The 18,766-nt window shown below is 34.6% G+C and overlaps 1 protein-coding gene and 1 non-coding gene across 2 annotated transcripts in view; one reads left to right on the forward strand and one right to left on the reverse strand.

The window, feature by feature from the left end:
• The window catches only part of LOC108752897, a 97,921-nt gene that overhangs the window by 15,875 nt on the left and 63,280 nt on the right, over positions 1-18,766 (reverse strand). The window contains exons 3-7 of the mRNA XM_018494078.1: positions 16,475-16,647; positions 12,202-12,366; positions 5,286-6,220; positions 3,422-3,805; positions 896-1,076 (exon numbers count right to left, since the gene is read on the reverse strand). Of these exons, the coding sequence (XP_018349580.1) occupies positions 896-1,076; positions 3,422-3,805; positions 5,286-6,220; positions 12,202-12,366; positions 16,475-16,647 (1,838 nt within the window). The remainder of the gene's footprint in view (positions 1-895; positions 1,077-3,421; positions 3,806-5,285; positions 6,221-12,201; positions 12,367-16,474; positions 16,648-18,766) is intronic.
• Trnae-cuc lies at positions 453-524 on the forward strand. Its single transcript has one exon. It is a non-coding gene; the product is annotated as a tRNA-Glu (tRNA).

Here is an 18,766-nt window from a genome sequence, read left to right on the forward strand (position 1 = left end):
GATTATTTGTTTCAGATTGATTGTGTGAATCTTAAAAAACTGTAATAAACTTATTTATTTCTGAAATATTAATTCAATTTAATTGAATGTATATTAGATAGTAGTTCAACATCTTAACACTCGGACCGGGAAGGCGCTTTGTATTTAAAGTTGTAATATTTATATAGACGGTCTTGTTTCCAATCATATTATTTTTTTTATTTATTAATTTTATTTAAATTTAACGTTTTTTATTATGTAAATTGACTTCTTTTTCTAAATAATTAAAATATTAATAAATATTAAATTAAATGATAATATAATGTAATAAAAAAAAAAATAAATTAATAGCATCTAAAGTAATAGATATTAAATATTATGTTGTGATAATATAATGTACAATACTACATTTTCTAAAAATATAATCATCTCTTTATGGATGATGATCATTATTTAGAGTACGACCATCGTCATCCGGTATGGTCTAGTGGCTAGGATACCTGGCTCTCACCCAGGAGGCTCGGGTTCGATTCCCGGTACCGGAAATTTTTTTTAATATTTCACGGAATTTTGTGAAGCGTTCGTTGATAATTAAGACATCTATTTAATTTTTTATTTATTACAGATTCATAAATTATTTAAATTATATCTTTATATCTCTATCGTTTCTTTTTAAATTAATGCATAGAAAATGAATAGAGATAAAAGCAGATTTTAAATATTTCTATTAAAAATATATTTCGTTTTTCATTAGAAATATAATTTGTATACAAGATATATTTTTTTGGTATAACTTTAACAATTTAGAATCTATTATAAATGGAAAATTAAAAATGAAAGAAAGATGTGTATCAAGCAGGTTAAAATTCAAAATTATTTACGTCTTGCTTTTAATTATTTACTTTTATTTTCATACCTTGACTTGTCCCACGCATAATGTTTTCGGGAGTTGATTGGCACGAACTACAAATTCAGGACCAACACATTGCGCCTTATTGAAACATCTGGTGGGTCCACCCACCGTTCTGTACAAGCGCGATGGTGCTCTTTGAACTGCTTTTCCTCGTCGAGCTCTTGGCCCGTTCCTCACCATGATTCTGAAAATATTTTTATACAGTTTTTTTAAGATGTAACAGAAAAAAAACAAATTATCACAGTAAAATATTTCAGTATAAAAATTAGAATTATCTATATGATGAGCTGGCGCTATAGAGGCCGATTTCATTTTTTCCTATCTTTTTTTCTGTCATGTGATTAATATAGATTGAGTAAAGCGCAGTTTTTCCTATGGCATAAGAGATCGCGATGCGCATAATTATGCAGCAAACCGAAACGTCCACAGCAAAATTTCACAGACAGACATCACATGGAACGTTATGTACAGCGATGTTAACGAACTCTCGCTGAATTTAATTAAACTTTAACTGGAGTAGACTCCGGATGCTTTTTTAGGGCATTACTAAATGTCTCCTTGTCTTCTACTTTTCCTATCTTTCTCTTCTCTTCATATATTATATCCTTTCTACCGAGAACTTATCGTGATAAAAGGTCACATGTTTTCCTGGAGCCAAAATTAATTTCCAAAATTAATTTTTGCGATTAGTAATGTAATGTTCATGGGAGAGAATAGCAAAGATTTGTGAAAATAATATAAGAAACATATATATACATTTAGTTAAACTTTTAAAAATACGATGTGATTGTATTAAAAAACATCGCTTAATATTTTATGAAATATTATTAATATCACGATTAATTGGTTAAAGATTATGGGTTATATGTGTCATTCAAGATTAAATGTCAAAGTTGAAAATCAGTGCAGTGAATATTTTACAATGGACATTGTGTTTTGTAACAAAAACAATTTTAATTTAACCACATTGCCTTCGATTTATTATAATTTTTACAACAATAATATTAATTGTACTAATTATTTCTATTTAATTATGTATACGTGCTTTTGTTTGATTTCCGTTTGAATGTCATAAAATCTAGGGCTCTGTAACTCTCATAAAGGTCAAAGGTTACCGTCGCGCGCCGTGTTTCGATTTTTCCACAACCAGCATAGATGTCGAGCAGTCCATCAGCATGCATTCGATTACCAGCTGTAACAACCTAGCTGGTTTTATGCGCTCTGAATGTATCCTGAGTTTCTCAAGTAAAAAGTAGGACATCAGGCATTTTTTATCAATAAGATATCTGTTTCATTCTATTTTGTAACCTTAGCGAAAATAGAAGTTGACCGTATAAACTCGAATGTAAGGAGGAAGTAACAGAGGCGTAAATAAAGGTTCTAGAAGGCGAAAAAATTGACACTGTGAAACGTAAAAGAGGCATTTACGCTTCTTTTATGTTATGTTGTTTCAATTTTCGCCTCTTAGAAATTTCATTTACGCCTCTGTTACTTCCTCCTTACATTCGAGTTTATACGTTCAACTTCTATTTTCGCTAGAGTTACAAAATAGAATGATAACAGATATCTTATTGATAATGGCTGATGTCCTACTTTTTACATTCAACTTATGTTCCGATTTTTATTTCCGCCAAGAAAGACGGTCTATCGTGATCTACGACTGCGTAAAAGTGAGAAAGAAAATAGCTATTCTACTCTGTTATCACATGTTCCTTATTATATACGGATCAATGCAAAATCACTCGATATATGCTCTTTACTTGGGAAACTGTAATGAACTGTTCAAAAGCACGATGCATCAGAGGAAAATTGTCTCTGACGCGTCTCTCTGTTGGAACCGTCTCTCTGTAAACCCTCGTAAGCGCTTATTAATAGGAACATGCGACTGGGAGGCAAAACTTAATAATGCGGGTCGCGCAAGAAGATCACGAAACTATTTCATGTCTCTCTCGCGTCCTTATTTGCCTCCTCATTGCCTCTAAACGTCTATTTTCGTCCTAAAATCGAACAAATGAAATTCTACTAGAGAAAGAATAAATTTTAAAGAAGTAAAAATTTGTGGATTATCCATAATCCGACATTATCGTTATATAAAACTGTAAGTTTACTTGCTTTTGCAATATATAAGTACGGTGCATAATGTTATATATTAGTATCTTTTTAAGAAAGAGATGACTTTGAGACTTACGAGACTTTTCCCGAAGAGATAAATAAAAGGACGTTTAATTAAAGAATGAAACAATCAGAAACTCTTTTTTCTTTTTCTTTTCTTCTTGCTCTAAATGAAATTGGTTATTGATTAAAATTTTATCTGCTAGCTTAGATAGTTTGTAACGATTCGAAATAGCAAATCGGATCGGGATTAAACGTTTTTTCTCTAATAATCAGTAATACGCATTATGTAATTCAATTTTCTGATGAACAATCTACTTCCTTCTTCCTTTTATTGCGATAAAAATTTAATAGATTAAAACTGTGATAAACTGATGCAGATAATTGATTATAATATAAGAAATGAGAGAAATTTACCTGGGAGGCTTTGCTGGCGGTTCTGTGTGGCTATTACATTCCGAATCGGAGAGAGCGGTTTTTCTTAAGGTAGTGATAATTCGAGGTGGTTTCGGGGGTCCTTGCAGTCCTCTCAGTCTCATAGTAGTTGCTAAATTTTGTTGCCGTATCGTCTGTCCTTTTTGCGCAATGTCAACACATCGAGATTCGGTCGTTGCTACGCTCGGCTGTGACAATCGCTTAAAATCTTCGTCAGTTTGCATTCTACTCGGCAGTTGCGGGTTCGAGTGTTGCCTTTGCAAAAGCACTCTTCCCGGAGGCGTTCGTCCATACGTATCTTCGTGAAGACGTTCATTTGGTTGGGAAGTTACATCGGGTTGGGAGTGACCGGTATTTGAAGGATGCCTATTTCGGAAGAGTTTTTAATGTTTCAGAATGAGAAAAGCATATTGCATAAAGTAGAACAAATTAATTGGCTGAGTTCGAATGAAATTATATCGTTATTTTCAATTTCCATCCAGCTCCATTGATCTTGACTATAAAAAATACTTTCTATTGATGAAACAAATATATATACATATATTTGTTTATATTATATATTACACACACACACACACACACACACACACATTATATATATATATATATATATATATATATATATATAGAGAGAGAGAGAGAGAGAGAGAGAGAACGAGAGAGAACGAGAAATGTGTACATTACAACGTCAACATATCACATGTCTTTTACCGCGCGTCGATATTGAATATCGTCTATGACTATTGAATTCTGTTGATTTACATAGGAATATATTTGTTATTTTTACCATTATTAAATACTACGTAATCTTTGCAGCATTCTCTGTCTTTCTCACTTTCCAAATTTCTCTCATATTGAACCACCCCCTTTGCCAAATCCGTGATTAAGCTATCGGCTATTGGTGTCGTTGCTATTCGCGATTTCTTCTTTACACAAAATTAATTATTCTCAATTTTGTGAAAGAGCGACATATTCTTCCGTATCTGAGTTCAACTATCATTGTTGTTGACGAGTACGTGAGAAAAATTTGAGACTGTCGGAAGTATTTATATTCAGGACTACCGAGATATTTTCGTATACTGCGATCATGCAACAATATCAAAATAATTGACGACATTCTTATTTAACAAGAAGATATCGAAGTGTAGAAAAGAATTGCTCTATATAGTTATCTAGTTTTATCCCAAAAGATCATTAATAGAAAAGTCACTGGCTGCGTTCGATAGAGAAAACCAATTAGTGAGCGTTCAGCGATTCTTTAACATAATTGCTTCCTACACTTATTTTTAAATCCAGCGAAGAACTAAAAGCAAAAACCAATCATATTAAAGAATTACTGAGCTCACTAATTGGTTTTTTTTGTTAAACGCAACACTGCAATGGCGTTTTTTTCGAAGGAATGAGTTAGCAAAAAGTCACTATAATGGCGTATAATAGCCAAAGGTTTAAATATAAAGAAACTATATCATTTTTATTTTTTAATGAAATTATTTAAAACTAGAAATGATTATAATTGTTTTCTTGAGTTTGAGCTGGATTTAAAGCCGTGAAAACATCTGTGTTCAAACGTAACATTTCTGAAAACTTATTCAAAATTAATTGATTTGTAATGAAAAACTATTATATAGAATCTATTGACTATCTCTGTCTCTATTTTCATGATTCAACGTTTATGATGAAAATAAATTAAATTAAATTGCTTCATCTCAAAATCACGAATTTAACATTCGTGACTTGAACAATTATAATAAATGTAGGTATAGATTGTATAAATTAGTGAGAAATAAAATTAACAAATGATATCGATTGATTTTTCTAAAGTACGCGAATGGTATCCAGCGCGTACCTGTTTATCGATGATGATCTACCATAAACCTCGTCTCCATGACAGATCGCAGGAGGTTTCGCAGACAATCCATTGACTCGCACATCCTGGGAGCTCAGGAAGGGTTTAACCGGCAGGGCGTATATCGGGTCGTTGTAAACATTCCCGTCGGGATTACCGTCGACCATCGCGCTCGTCGTCGTCGGCAGATTGCCACTGCTCCTGGTATGTTGAAGTCGCGTATAAACCGGCTGCGAGTATGTCCTCGAGTGATGATGCACCCGACGTGTTGTCGCTGGTCCTATCGATCGGCTGCCGCTTTGGATATCCAACTGCGATTGAAAGTGCGCTCTGTAACTGCTGAGGGCAGTATCCCGATATGGCTGTTGCTGCTGCTGCTGCTGTTGTTGTTGCTGTTGTTGTTGCTGCTGCTGCTGCTGCTGTGAATCGCACAAGCTCGTCAAATTGGGATGTGACTGGGAATTGCGCGATTGTGTCCTGAAATGCGTCCCTTTCGCGTGCTGGTGATTGTAATGATGACTACGATGATCCTGCTGACCCTTTGGTGGCTGCTGTGCATAATCCTGTTGCTGATGAAGCGAGCGAAATTGATTAGCCTGACGTTGATCGTGTTGTTGTTGCTGCCGTTGCTGAACGGCTAATTGATTCGACAAATATTGCCCAACACGAGTCTGATGTTGAATAGATGGCGGTTGACCATTCACAACTTGGGCGTAGTCTTGCTGCTGCTGTTGCGGATGATGATGATGATGCCCGTAGATTTTCTGTTGGTTCAATTGTTCAACCATGTTCCGTGTAGGACACAGGGCATTCAGCTGCATTGCTCGTTTCCGCGCGGTGTATTGCGGCGATCTCACAACCTCTCGATACATCTCCATCACTATGTGAGTGAAGGGCCTCGCTTGTAGACGTGTCCGACAATATTCGGATATTACCTGCAAAGTAAGAACATGATATTGCAGTATTGTTAAGTCTATTAATGGCGTGAATGGCTTTTACTTATTGTGAGTCTAATATAGGAAACAAGAAATAATTCGCGATAAAAACGAAAATTGTGTGAGAGAAAGAAAGAGAGAGAAGAGAGTTGTAATCCAATAGATTAGTATTATGAAAAACATAATATCTTTCTTAATTAGAGAGTTTCTGAAAAATACAAAATTAAAGATGTGTAATACGCAAACTTTTTTATGTCAATAATTAGCATAATTAGTATTGTGTTGTAACGTTAAATTTAGAATTACTTAATTAGCGTAATATATATATATATTAGATAAACGTTCATGCAAATCTGAAAGTTCGTAGTAATCATCGTAGACATAATGTGATCGTGCAGATGCGTTTATCGTGCTACCCAGCGCGCCGATTATCTAGTTTCGAAACTTTCGCGTCGCGCAGTAGACGAACTATTAGCTTAAGAAGACAATAGTTGTTGTCGTAATTCTATAGATTCTGCTAAGCTAAGATCCTGAGAGAGAAGTGCTAATATCTATTAACGCGTCATTGTGTTCTCTATGATGATGAATGCAAACGTATAGACAAAGATTTTAAGTATTACATGTAAGATAATTCTTTTTTCAGATTTTATGAAACTATTATTGTTAAAAACGTTATCTGTGTGCTATTAATTAGAATGTTGCTTTTTATTCATCGTGATGCTAGCTTTCAGTTTTGTTACTCAAAATCGATTAGAGTTCTAATCAGTTGGGATAGTTGTAATGAGTTTCAATTGGATGATATATTATACGCGTTCGTAGTTTTTCATTGCTCAAGTGTTTCTTCTTACGCTTTTATTGTAAAATAGATAATTTTATTAAATTTATGAGAATTGGTTTATGAGAAGAATTGTGAAGAATTTTAATAAATGAGAACGAAGACTTTTAATAAGTTTAAAAAAACGATAAAGAAATTACTTCTACACATTGTTTAATAAATGAGAAGTCAGTTTTTTTAGTATCAAATGTAATGTTGGTGATAAAAATAATGAATTGGTGATAAAAATTTTTAGTTAAGAATGGAATTCAGACGAATATATTAATTAGTCAGAAAATTTAATGCGGAAATATTCTGAAACTAATAGAATCAAGATGATCTCTTATTCAGGTACAATAGAAAATTTTTCACGCATGAGGACAGTGGACAGAGACCTGAAATTGATGTGCCGTTTCGTTACATTTTCTGGGACATCAAAAAATAAGCGAAAATGTGCGGGAAGAGTAATAGACGTATAGTAGATTATTTTTAACAAATAACGGCAAATAGTGCACCGCTGACTATCAATTCGTGCCATGATTGGCATCCACCGTTTTCTGCGAAGTCAGATAGGCACTCGTCTTAACCCCATTGTGTTCAGCCACAAACTTGCTTTATCCGCGCTGATAGATACAACCGAGTAAAGTAGGTACTCGAGCGGATAATTTATTGGCCGCCGAGGATTCCTCGTAGAAACTATGGTTCCGTATTACGCCGCATGCCGTGTGCCCTCGTCTTTCCGCCTCCCCGCCAGTTGATTTCATCAATTTCGGGGATTATCGGGGGTGCACTTGCAGAATTATCGCGGTCCGAGATGGACGACTTATTACGGTCGCTTCGTCCTTCGAAGCGCTTCGCGCGCGATAACGGTCGCCGCGTTTTTGAGATTGCCACCCGTTAATCATCAAGCTCGGTGAAATTATCGTAGGTACATATATGTATGTAGCCCACCACCCTCGTATGCAATTTCGCGTTCCAGACCGCTCGTCGTGCCATTCGAGGCACGTTAAACCCTTGAAAGATCCACAGGATGTATGCGAACCGGTTTACGAATTTTATTTCTTGCAATGTCTCGGTCATCTAATTATGTGTCCCCTTCTTGCATGAAATAATCTCTTAAGAACGAGATTTGAATCCGCCATTTGGCTCTCACAAATTTATCGGTAGCTCTATTATACGATGGATCTCGTTTTATCTTCGTTTTAATTCGACACACCGTTATATTCACTTGAGCCTATTATAAAATCTGAGCGTATATTTTTTAATTAATTTCTGATATCGATGTGTTAAAAGTCGAACAATATTACGGTCATTCTCGCACGAAAGTTTCATTTACAAATTAAAGATGAGAAATTTTCTTTCCTTTCTTGTGCCAAGTTTTCTATAAAAAAGTAAGGAAAAAACGAAATTGGTTCTTTTCCTTTTACCCCTCAGGTTTATACGTGTTCCAAGATTATAATAATTGAAACATTTCGAAAGGATCGCGCGTGATACGTTTGCATGTTTGTGAACGAAAATATGTGACGCGTTCTCGTAATGTTGCAACGTGCAACCGCATCCTCTGTCATACTATCTGTTCGCCCTAATATTTACACGTAGGAGAAATCTGCATCGCCCGTCTGTTTGCTGTCTGATCAAAATAATTTAATCATATGCGGGGGTGTCGCGCGAGTCCATCGCCCACGATTAAATTTCATCTTGCCATTTGCATCTGTATAATGTCGTTGAAAATCCGATGATGAATAGGTAGAAATCGTCCGTATGCATTATTTCCCCTCGTTAAATCCTCTCGGCGTTAACAATAAAACTGCGTAATGGAAAATTTTTATGTCGACATCGCACCTGGAAAATACATTTTAATTTTAAATGTGAATAAGAGAAACGGGAGTTGCAATTAATATTAATCTTATTTTGTTTATTACATGAGTAGAGTATACCGACAGTCAGCAGAAATTAATTCGATGCAATATATTGCACCTATAATAACGTATTTATATTCTATACACAATCCCCCGCATTGTATACAAAATTTATTTACTCAAATAATTAAATTATAATGAACACATAACCAACAGTTGGAAATACCATTAGGTTATAAATTAATATTATAAAGAGATAAGTATATATTATTTCTAAATTAATATTATAAAGAGAATGTATGTATATATTTTTTTGAAATGTCATACGTGGAGCGTGCGATTGTAAATTAAATGACACATTTTTTACAACAATGTAAAATATTTTCCATCACATACATCATTTTCATTATCTTTTCTACGTGACATACTTTGAATGTGTTGTACCACAACTCATCGATCTATTATATGCGGTTGGCAATTGTTGGGAGCGAAGTATATCCATTCAATCAATTGGCTTTCAGTTTGTATTAAGACTTACATATCATATGTATATATATATAATATATATATATAATATATATATATATATATAAACTATATATGTATATGTGTGTATAATAATAAGATATTTTGAGACATACTGTTCTACGTTTTTTCCTTATGATACATTTTTTTTCAAATTAAGAGTTTCTTATTCCTTGAAAAGAAGAGAACGTAATGGAATTTAATTAAACTCGATTTACACAACTTTGTAATTGACGGCATTAAATATCTTGAAGGAGTCTTAAATTAATATTTTATTAAAACAAAGTTTTAAATAATATTAAACTTGCAACAGTTATAATTGAGCTACTACCTATTATAAATTAAGCACACGTTAACTATCTCGGCGTAATCTCGATACATAATTATGAACAGTTCTCTTTTGCTTCGTATAGTTAATTAAATTTCACAATGTGGTATTCAATCAGATAGTAAATATTATTTCTGACTCGCTCATTCTTCGGGTTTCACTTAGAGACACGTATATTCATTATTGCAATGCGACATCTCACGTCACTATTCCTTGTCACGCAAATCATCGCTGCCTGCTTGTACCTCGGATGTCGTCTCGACGTACAAATGCTGCACGTGCAGCCTGCTCGCTCTGTCCGTGATAGGTGATTCAATTAAAGCGAGCTTTCATGCAAGCCGACGGCGGATACTCAAGGGCCGCATGGTGTCGTGTGGCTATGATTAAGTCTATGTGGTCTATCGATTAATCCTACATGAATATTATCAAAGTTAGACATAAACTAAGTATAACTAAATTCTCTTTTTAATATACTTATCGCGAAAAAGCAAATTTGTTTTAATAAAATTGATTATTCGATTCGATTTTTTTATCGAATTGTGTGTGTGTGTGTGTGTGAATTTCTAACAGTTCATTAGGCGATAAAGAAAAATATACTTACGCGATAGCTTTGCTGTTTAAACGGAAAATACGTGTAATACTCAATACACTATTTTTACATTTCTAACGATGATATTACTTATTGTTATACAATATCTGTTCTTTGTTTTCTGTGAATCGTAATTTAGATGATCATAGTATAAAACGGAAGTCATGAGAAAAATTCATAGGAATGAAACATTATTCCTATGCATTTTTCTCATGATTTCCATTGCAAGAGTCAGGCATATTTTATGTAGAACACTACATAAAATACCTGACTCTTGTAATTACGATCTACATAATAGATGCATGTCTATGATCAGATACATGGACTCTACACATGAAGATTAGACACGTGTACACGTTTACTATAATATAATATCTAGTCCGCGCAGTTACAAGCTAAAGATCAAGTTTCTCTGATACGTTGCATCTCAAAATTTCATCGTCACGTAATGTCGCGTGTTATTAGCGACAAATTGCTTTATTATTCTCATCATAGAGACGACCTGGTCTTTCTTGATACGCGCTACGCATTCCTCATATGTTTGTACCTAATTCTATAGTCCGACGTAGCTCCTCATATGAATACATTCGCGACGTCGAATTACTCACCATTCATACTGATGTGGAAATTAATTTCGTCATGTACTGCAATATTGCTTGGGATTAAATATTGTTAATTCGCGGATTATCAAAATTCAAGTTGCGGTGAAACACGTTGAATGTATTTGTGATCCGTGATCATAGTTGTCTACAATGACAATTTCTTTGATGTGTACTCATTAATTCTTAAACGCCACAACAAATGGGGACAATACACTGTTGTATGGCATATACAATCCAATTCGATTTGTAACTTTCATAAAAATGCGCATATTGTAAAAACATTTTTCAAATCAAAACGCGAGACATTTTTTGAAAAACATATAGCGATACTATAAGCACATATATGTATCTTTATTAATAAAACAGTTATAAGCAATAGGAAAAGTATTGGAAAAGCATTAGAAAAAAACCGGATGTACCATATTAAAAAAGTGTTTAAAGGTTAAAACATTTAATTTAATACAGCAATATAGAATCATACATCGATTATTTAAAGTATGTTATTATACGAGTATAATATTATTTTTGGAATGTATTTTCTGCGATTATAAGATATATCGCAATTATAACACCTGGTTTTATCCATGAAATAAAATATAACAGGAAAAAATAACAGGATATATCAAATTGAATCGTAAATATAATATAAACAAGAAAGATTAAAATATACATTATCGTTGAATATCGTCGGCATCAATGATAAACATATGTTTATCTGTCTGCAGACATATCGGACAACTACTAACTGAATGATGAAACTTGAACCGAAAACTGTTTTGCGATAGATACGTATGGAAAATGATGCGTTGTTGCACAGCAGAGGAGCGCAGGCTAAAATATCGAACGCTGAAGAGTCACTTTAAACGATACCGGCTGATTTATTTCGAACCGACGATAGCACACAATGAACTTTGGAATTTTGAGCTATCTGTCCGTACCCCGTGGCAAAATCGGCAAAAAAGTCTCGGCCTTTTATTAGCAGATTGTACGCTTCGCACAATGTTCGCCAGTTATGTAACGCGAAGCTTACATGTGTGCGCATATGAGTGTTGTCCTGATGATGAATGAAACATGCGACAGTCTTTTGAAAAGTACGAGAAAAAACGCATTAAATAAATATGTTTATACATATTATATAATGCATTATATTACATATGGTAAATCTTGAGAAGATTGATGGAAATTGATGGAAGTACAACGAGGAAAAGAGACTCTTAGGATGGAGGACATTCTGGAAGAATTTCATTAAAATTTAAGAACTTACGTCGAGTAAATTCATCAAGGAGGCACGTCTACGAGGATCAGGCTCCGTCATGGCAGCCAACACTGATTGCAAAGCGGAAGAGGGTGAAACGGAAACGGTCCCCGTTAACGCCGTTGCTCTGGGAGTCGTGTCCAATAATGCCCTACCTAAAGAATACATCCACATCTGAAATGAAAATGAGATTAATCTTTATTAAACACATTAAACATTAAATGTGATTAATTATAAAAGTACATTAAACCTTGATCTAAAAATGCAATAATAGCAATTAAATAATATCAGCGCAATTGTATTTAGGATTTTCATTATATTACAAGCTATTTACACAAATTCTCTTTTGTCCCAGATTTACTATAACACTTAATGGTATAAATTTTTGATATCATTTCAAGATGAAAATCTTAATGCTTAAATGTGTGTGTTAGCTGTAACAGTTTTTAAATGAAAAGAAAAATTACTTAAAATTCACTGATCACTATCCTGAATTTGCGCGCTTAGATATAGTATAACAGTGAAGGTGTTTTTAAAGAATTTTATTTTTTATATTAATACAATATAATTTTGCATATCTTTCATTATTACGCGATGTGTTATACTTGAACGCACAAATTCTGGACAGTTTAATTAGTTGAACTTTTCTCATTTAAAAACTATTGTAACCTCGACATTTTAATGTTAGAATTTTCGTTTCAAAATGCTCTCAGAAATCTACTATTAACTGATGTTCTATAATAACTGATGTGATAAATCTGGGACATCCTGTATAATTAGCAATGTTAAATACTTAGACATATTCCTACTAAATTTTAAACTTGCTATGCATTTTATTATTATGCGCGTACGAAAGATTATATCATTTAATTTGTAATAAAAAGAATGACTAGTTAGGCGTATAAAAAGAAATATTATTTCTGTTGAGCTTGCGATAAATTTTGAGATGTTTCTCATCATGAGTGATGTTTAGCATTAGATTAATAAATAAAAAAGCTGTATTATCTAAAAAAGAGCTACAGCACCTCTCAGGAACAATTTTTGTATCGGGTAAACTCTGTCTGTTGAGAAGTATACATCAATCTTGAAAGCTGAGTCTGTTTCTATCTAAAGGGGATGCAATAATCGGATTTTTCTTATTTCCGCCAGAGAACATGTATACACATGCGCATCTAAACACGTCTAGAAGGATTTTGTAGATTCGAGAAAGTATTAGTTATCGACATTTTTATTTGTTGAAAAAACAATGTCGTCCAATATTTTCATCGATAGTAGTAGAAAATATCGACTATGCAGACTTCGCATCTTCGATGCTTGAAAAATAAGCATCGATATTATTCGATACCTTCCACATTGAATGCTTGAAAAAAATAATAAGCGATAATAATAGTAGTCGATATAAATAATTCCTTATAACCTGACATTTTTCTCTCATTTTTCTCCCTTTTAATTACTTTTTGCTATTTTATTTTATTTAGCAGCGCAAGGTTATTTGTCAGCATTTATAATTAAACGTCAGAAAAGCAAGATCTTTATGAACTCTTTTATGAATTTCTACATTGGCTTCGAGCTTTCTCATTTATTTACACGGAAGGAAAGGAACGATGTTATAGCACATAAAGTTATAGCACCTGTGCGCTACTCTCACCATGTCACAGAGATCATTCTAACAGCTCGCTTGTGCATTGTGTCACGCGGTGAAAAATGTAAGAGCGACAATCGCCGAAAAGTCGAGTGCTTTTTCGTGCTGGCTTTATGTCGCCCAGGTAATCGTCGTTGTGTACCATGATGCTGCAGCCACCACCGGTGGGACGTCATGCTTTCCGGAAAAGTAGAATCGTGACGTAAATGCCAAGAAGTGCATAGAACTCTGTTATCAGTGATGAATTTAGGATGTTTCAGATCAAAAGTATTTATAACTGAAGCGAAAAATCGTTTTAAAGGTTAATTCTTCGACAAATTTTGATTGAAATATTTTTTTGACACTTTACGCATGTTAGTGCTTTGTGGAAGATAAAAAGTTACACAAAACGTGAGAATATATATGTTTAATTCCATGCAATTAAATTATGTAATATAATTATCTTTAATTATGATTCTCTCTAAGTTTTTTATTATTTCACATTGCAGTGTAAACTATAAAATATCGTTCTCTTTCAAGTTCAAATGCATAATTAAAAATCGTAGAATTGAAACAGATTACAGAAAAGTTAATGAATCACTATTACTTTTTTCCATGTAATATTAAAAAAATAGATTGTAAAAAGAACGACTCTTTCGTACTTTCTTATTACGACTCTTTCGTACTTTCTCATTGCGATTGTCCCGAACAAAACGGTCGTCTCTACTAAATTACTGATAAAGTGGTAATTATTTCCGACGTAGGAGTAAAAATTATCATACTTTTTGCTGTGTGCAGTGAAGCAATTTTCCTCCTTCGTTAAAATCCTGTTGCTACAAATCGAAATTTATTTTTTGATACGTTTCAAAGTATCGTTGATGGAAATACATCAGTACTTTATTTGATTGAAACTGAATATTGCATCTTGATGCTGGTTTATGTGACAGAGAGAAAACAGATTGAAATATTATATTCTAACGAGTTTTATTGAAAGAACTCCGTATTTTGCATTTAATCGATATCGCGCTATCGAGATAATTAATATTGGTCCGTATCGTAATTTCGCATGGAAGGAGAAATACTCATTGTCCAACTTCGAGAATATTTTCTTACTTCTACTTTCGAATCTCATGGAGATTTTAGAGTAATAAAATATATAAAACGCAAAAGTTAAGAATTCTTTCAGTATGTTGAATTGCTTCTCTCCACTTTTAGTTTTGTTCACATTATATCTTTCGTCAATAAACTATCGTGCTATTTCTTTTTGGACATCGATAAATGTACACATTGGTGTGCTTATAAAATGGAAGCTATCTAAGTTTTTCACGATTTTTCACGACGGATATTTCAAACTGTAGAATATTGAATCGTAAAATCATATTTCCTATCTTTTGTTCTTTCCTCACTGGTTTTATTCACTTCCGTCGTATAATTCTGTATAAACATTATATTTACTATCTCATAAACATCACGAGTTTTATTTCTATTTCAATAGTTACATTTTTCGCGTAAATAACGTATAAACGCGTGTCTTTTTGCATGTTTAACGAGCGATACGAATGCAGCAGGGTAATCAAGATTACGTGCTTTCCGCGAGGTCTTATCTCTTCGTTAGGAGCGAGAGTGAGATAGAGCTTTCGGAATTGACGATATAAAAGAACGATACGCCAAAGTTTATTTATCGTACGCGTCGTTTGTTCTTCCTTTAATCTGCAGGAGATAAACACCGGTCTGTACGCGCAGTTGAAACGGGACTCCGTCCGGTCATCAAGAGAAGAAAGGATAGCGCTAAAGGAGAGCGAAGGGGATCACCGTTGAGGGATGGAGGGTGAACGAGAGAGCGAGAAAATCCGACGGACGTGCCGGAAAAAAAAGAATGCGAGAGAGACCATAGAATGGGCGCTAGGATTTTGCTGAACACAAAAATCGGCTTCAGCCTTTGTTGTATCTCTCTTCGTTCTTCGAGTTCTTCGAAACGGTTAGCCACGAGGCGGTGGTGGATTCGTTAAAAATTCACCCTGCACTGAAACGGCGGAAGTCGAGCAAATAAAAAGTCGTCGAGCCGTCAAAGGACGGCTACGGCGGCTTAATCCTCTTCATGCTGAAAGGATTTTAATAGGACGCGTTAATAATTCTCCATCCACGATACTCTTTCAATTATGTGCCATCGGCCTCGCCCTTCCGTAAATACTACCATCATTTATATTTACGCGTATGTGTAATTGAATGATTGGAGAAATGTAAATGTTCCTAATAAACACGTTTTATTTATTACGCCGTTTCTTGATCCTCATCTGTTTCACAACGCCCAAATCACTCGACTCTGTTTCGAATGTTTACTCACGCCAGTATAATATCGCATTATGTGATTGAACATTCGGAAACTCGTCCAAACATTTCATAAAGGGCAATAATAGGCTTCGTAAGTAGATCGATCAAAAAGAGAGAGAATTTGTGGAAGATGCGAAGGAAATTAATCTTGAAGTACACCGTTAAAAAATCTAAGCTGCAATCACGTGATAGAGAAGCAGGTGTGTACCAAACATATGGGAATACCCATTTTAAAGTCTTTCGAGTGACGGACGTCGCGATCGGGGTCAGAGTGCAATCCGTTATTGGATTAATGACGCGTCATTAAGTACCGTGCTGAATATGACGTACTTTTTCCGAATCCGTGTCCGAATATACGCGGCCGGGTCGATACTCTGGTGGCAGGTACGCTCGAGCAGTTTCCGGCGGTGCGAGCTGCAGCAAAACCCTACCACGTAGTGTCAGTTCCAGCGTATGTGGAGTCACCACTGGTCCTGCTCTCGAACCACCCACCACACCTCCATCTGAAACAAATATTAATGGAAAACGTTAAGGTTGTCGTCAGAACCACAAATTTACTTCTACTTCGTATGTCGTAGTAAAAAAGTTTTTTTTTTTTTAAGATATTTTTAGACTTAAAGAGATCGCTGAAAGATTATTTCATCTAAATTATCGCATCTACTTTGGTAGTTATAAATAATTTGTACACCGTAAGTGTACCTGATTAAAACTATTATTCTAATGTAGTTTTATTTAATAAATTCTTTCGAAAAGGCATTAATTACGTTTGAGTATAAAATTGTAAACATATGTGTATTTATTTTTATTATTTAAAAAAGCTGCTTTTAAAAATATGAAAATTTAATATAGTATGAAAAAATCTCTAAATGATACGGCATAAAAATACGAAGTCTGTCAGATTTTGTGCAATAGTTAGCTTTTAGTAAAAAACTCTCTTCATCTGTTTTAATCGTATGATGTACTATATATAATATAATTATAGAAACATTTTTCTTTAGAGCATGCCAATCTGTCTGGCACGCTTTGATTCACTGACATGACTTTGTGTTATATAATTATGATGTTATATAATTATTACTTGCCGCTAGAAGCAATTGATTAAGCAATTTGGCAACGCGCCCAAACCTATTTACGAAATGAGATTAGGGTTATAATTAATTCTTTGATTTAATAGTTATAGCCTACGGGGAGCGACTGACAGGCGGACTGAAGTTGGCCGCAGGTGCGCACGTGAGGACTCTCACGAAGGGGATTTTCCGGAAATTGCTCGATTTATTTACTACGATCGAGTGCCCTCGTCAATTCGAATCATTTATTATCATTTTTTTACACGTGCTGCATGCTTTCAACGTTCGCTATCTCCTCTAGCTGTTTTTCCGAAATCCTATTCTAAATAATTATGCTAAGCGCTCGAAACATAATTGAAAGGAAATCACATCACGAGGTAGGGAAAGATTGAGGAAACCGCGAATGAATTCGACCTCTCCTTCTCCTGTAATCTCGTAATTGTGTTTTCATCGATCGTGCCGATCTGCGCCTCCAATTGCTGCAATACAGGCTATTCGTTGATTTCTCTAACATTTGTGCAAAATGATGGAAATCAAGTTTTACGGCGATTTCTGCATGAACTCTACCGTCTGTGAATGGATACGTGGGCACCTGTATATTCTAGATGGTAAAAATTTGTATATTTTTGTTGTGACGCTTCAAAACGCTCCACTCTTTGAACAATAGAGAATAGTTTTGCATAAATTTCGTCCCGTTTTCACTTTTACAGTTTTAATGGGATCCTTGTGAAATACAGTAGTGAAAAGATGAAAAATTATGCATTGACAGAAGGATTAAACGTGTAATTAGTAGAGCCTTTAATTATTATTTTACAGCTGGGTATTATGTATTTTGCAAAAACAATCAGTATTATTTCATTCTAGTATCTTCGTAACGTCACATTTTTCATAGTAACGTTACTTCGTAATAGCAAACAGCCTGGCCTGACTTCCATTATACCACTTCCGTTATAAATCCTGCATAATTCGCCATTGGGGTGCTAATTCTGCGCGTGTCACGGACATTAACAGCCTAATGGTGGGCTAAAGCGCCTTGACACGGAGAATATTCTCTCGCGAGTACTCCCTGGTAATTTACGTAAGCGCTCCGCGACCGACAAATTCTTCCCCTTCTGCCGTGCCCTTGTAAAGGCACCAAGGAAATTAGTGAGGACTGCCAGAATCGATACACTAAACGTTTAATACTGAGCATACTCGATTAACTTGAATTAATGTGCGCGCGCAGGCATTTGAATCATTTTCGCATTTTATTTTAATTAAAAGGTCCACATATCTGTATAAAATGTTTTTAAACTGACACAAGTTACTATACAACACTTTGTGACTTTTTTTCGTATTGCCATAAGGCTTTTTATTGAAAGTTTTTCGTTCAGCGATACGGGAGGCGATTTCTAATTTCGCCAGTAGTCAATCTCCATGAACGATCGGACAGGTCTCCGTGTAAATTAGAAAGCAGAGACGCGATCGGACGGGACGATCCAAGCGATAAACTATTTCCGTTCTACGAAGATTTAAGCTCGAAGGAAATTAGGTGGATCTGAACAGATCGACGCCA

This window comes from Trachymyrmex septentrionalis, unplaced genomic scaffold, assembly GCF_001594115.1.
Source record: "Trachymyrmex septentrionalis isolate Tsep2-gDNA-1 unplaced genomic scaffold, Tsep1.0 scaffold62, whole genome shotgun sequence".
Classification (NCBI taxonomy): Eukaryota; Metazoa; Arthropoda; class Insecta; order Hymenoptera; family Formicidae; genus Trachymyrmex; species Trachymyrmex septentrionalis.